Here is a 2,641-nt window from a genome sequence, read left to right as displayed (position 1 = left end):
GCCATGGAGCGGGTAAACGACGCTTCTTGCGGCCCGTCGGGCTGCTACACCTACCAGGTGAGCAGACACAGCACGGAGATGCTGCACAACCTGAACCAACAACGCAAAAACGGCGGGCGCTTTTGCGACGTGCTCCTGCGGGTGGGTGATGAGAGCTTCCCAGCGCACCGCGCCGTGCTGGCCGCCTGCAGCGAGTACTTTGAGTCTGTGTTCAGCGCCCAGTTGGGCGATGGCGGAGCGGCGGACGGGGGTCCGGCTGATGTGGGGGGCGCGACGGCCGCCCCGGGCGGCGGGGCCGGGGGCAGTCGGGAGCTGGAGATGCACACCATCAGTTCCAAGGTGTTCGGGGACATTCTGGACTTCGCCTACACTTCCCGCATCGTGGTGCGCCTGGAGAGCTTTCCCGAACTCATGACGGCTGCCAAGTTCCTGCTGATGAGGTCGGTTATCGAGATCTGTCAGGAAGTCATCAAACAGTCCAACGTGCAGATCCTGGTACCCCCTGCCCGGGCCGACATCATGCTCTTTCGCCCCCCTGGGACCTCAGACTTGGGCTTCCCTTTGGACATGACCAACGGGGCAGCCTTGGCAGCCAACAGCAATGGCATCGCAGGCAGCATGCAGCCAGAGGAGGAGGCGGCCAGGGCAGCTGGTGCAGCTATTGCAGGCCAAGCCTCCCTGCCTGTGTTACCTGGGGTGGACCGCTTGCCCATGGTGGCTGGACCCCTGTCCCCTCAACTGCTGACTTCCCCATTCCCCAATGTGGCATCCAGTGCCCCTCCCCTGACTGGCAAGAGAGGCCGGGGCCGCCCAAGGAAGGCCAACCTGCTGGACTCAATGTTTGGGTCTCCAGGGGGCCTGAGGGAGGCAGGCATCCTTCCATGTGGTCTGTGTGGAAAGGTGTTCACTGATGCCAACCGGCTCCGGCAGCATGAGGCCCAGCACGGTGTCACCAGCCTCCAGCTGGGCTACATCGACCTTCCTCCTCCAAGGCTGGGTGAGAATGGGCTACCCATCTCTGAAGACCCTGACGGCCCCCGGAAAAGAAGCCGGACCAGAAAGCAGGTTGCCTGTGAGATCTGCGGCAAGATTTTCCGTGATGTGTACCATCTCAACCGGCACAAGCTGTCCCACTCTGGGGAGAAGCCCTACTCCTGCCCTGTGTGTGGGCTGCGGTTCAAGAGAAAAGACCGCATGTCCTACCATGTGCGGTCCCATGACGGGTCCGTGGGCAAGCCCTACATCTGCCAGAGCTGTGGGAAAGGCTTCTCCAGGTGAGGAAAGGCACTCCCATTGTCCCCTACTCCCCGGCCAGTCCCCTACTCCCCTGCCACGACCTTAGTCCTGGCTCATGAGATAGCTCCTTGGCAAGATCTGGGGGTGTGAGACTTGTAGGTATCAGTTGACCTTTCAGGGCCATTCCGGGTTTGGGGAGAGTGTTTCAGAGGCCCCAGTTTTGAGCTGGTGTGCCCACAAGCTGCTTTCTCTTCCTTCAGGGAAGTTCTCTGACACTAGGTGTGCCCTACTGTCTCTTCTCCTTGGGGCCTGTGGAAAGGGGCCGGATTCCTCAGGCCAGAGCCACCAGGCCTCACCATTCTTCTCCCTGGGCTCCCTTTGTGTTTCCGGCACCAGGCGTGGGGCCCCCTCTGGGGGCGGGAGACTGGGCTTCTCCAGCGACTTTCCCCGCTTGAATGACTGCCGAGGGAGGGACTGGAACAAGTGCATCTGGGACTCCTTACGCTCCCCATGACACCAAATCCTCCAACACAACACGTTGGCAGTCATGGATCAGCAGAGTCCAGCTTTACCTCTCGCACACCCTGGGATCACTGGACACAGAGTTGGGCACCCAGAGCAGTTTCTTAACACCAAAATCTCATATCTGCTCTGACCTGGTGACTCCAGAGCTGGATGGAACCCTCAGAGCCCCTTTCTGTTCTTAAGACAGAAAGGAAGGGGGGTAGGACCTTCTTTTAGATTCATTTTCTAGTGGGCCCGAGGGGGAACTGAGGACTTGTCTGGGAGCAAAAGGTTCTGCTTTTCTCTTAAAGGCTGGTTTTTAATTGGATACACGACCTTGTGTGTGTGTGTGAACCTAGGATTAGAGAATTCCCTCAGAGGGGCCCCAACCAGAAACCAGTCATACCGGTCAGGCAGCCCCTACCCACCTGCTCAGGCTGGCATCTGGCTTACCAGCCCAGCTGGGGACTTAAGGCTCCATCGCTGGCCTCTGGGGACTAAATTCCATCCGGGTGGCATTCATTGGCTGCCCGTGGCGGGAGAGGCTGGGGGAGGGGAACACTGAGTTTCTAAGGGGCTTTAGCCCTGGACAATGAATCTCACATAACCCCTCCCAGAAAGGCTGCAGCAAGACAGCCCTGTCTCATTCTCAAGCTGCCGCCTCTGGTCCTAGAAATCATTGAGTTTCTGTTGGGGGGAATTGGGAGGGTGGGTAGGCAAGATCAGAGACAAATACTTCCCTTCCCCCTCTAGAGGAAACCAGGGCAGGGAGGCCTGGGCCTGTGGAACCAAAGCTGGGTGGTGTGGTGACTTTGTCTTTGTCATGCTGGAGTGGGGGAGAGGGAGTCCTCTCCAGCAATATGTGTGTGTATGGGGTGGGGTCTGGCCGCGCGCGCGCGCG

The 2,641-nt window shown here is 59.3% G+C and overlaps 1 protein-coding gene across 4 annotated transcripts in view; it reads left to right on the top strand.

Moving 5' to 3' along the window:
• Nucleotides 1-2,641, top strand: part of PATZ1 (POZ/BTB and AT hook containing zinc finger 1) — a 19,611-nt gene continuing 16,970 nt past the window's right edge. For all 4 annotated transcript variants that reach the window (XM_008056197.1, XM_008056198.1, XM_008056196.1 and 1 more), the window contains exon 1: nucleotides 1-1,274. In XM_008056197.1, coding sequence (XP_008054388.1) covers nucleotides 4-1,274 — 1,271 coding nt within the window. In that variant the 5' untranslated portion in view covers nucleotides 1-3. The remainder of the gene's footprint in view (nucleotides 1,275-2,641) is intronic.

Source organism: Carlito syrichta, unplaced genomic scaffold, assembly GCF_000164805.1.
Source record: "Carlito syrichta isolate Samal-C Ts95f unplaced genomic scaffold, Tarsius_syrichta-2.0.1 Scaffold302276, whole genome shotgun sequence".
Classification (NCBI taxonomy): Eukaryota; Metazoa; Chordata; class Mammalia; order Primates; family Tarsiidae; genus Carlito; species Carlito syrichta.
The sequence above is the reverse complement of the archived record's forward strand: the minus strand, read 5'-3'. Positions and strand labels throughout refer to the sequence as shown.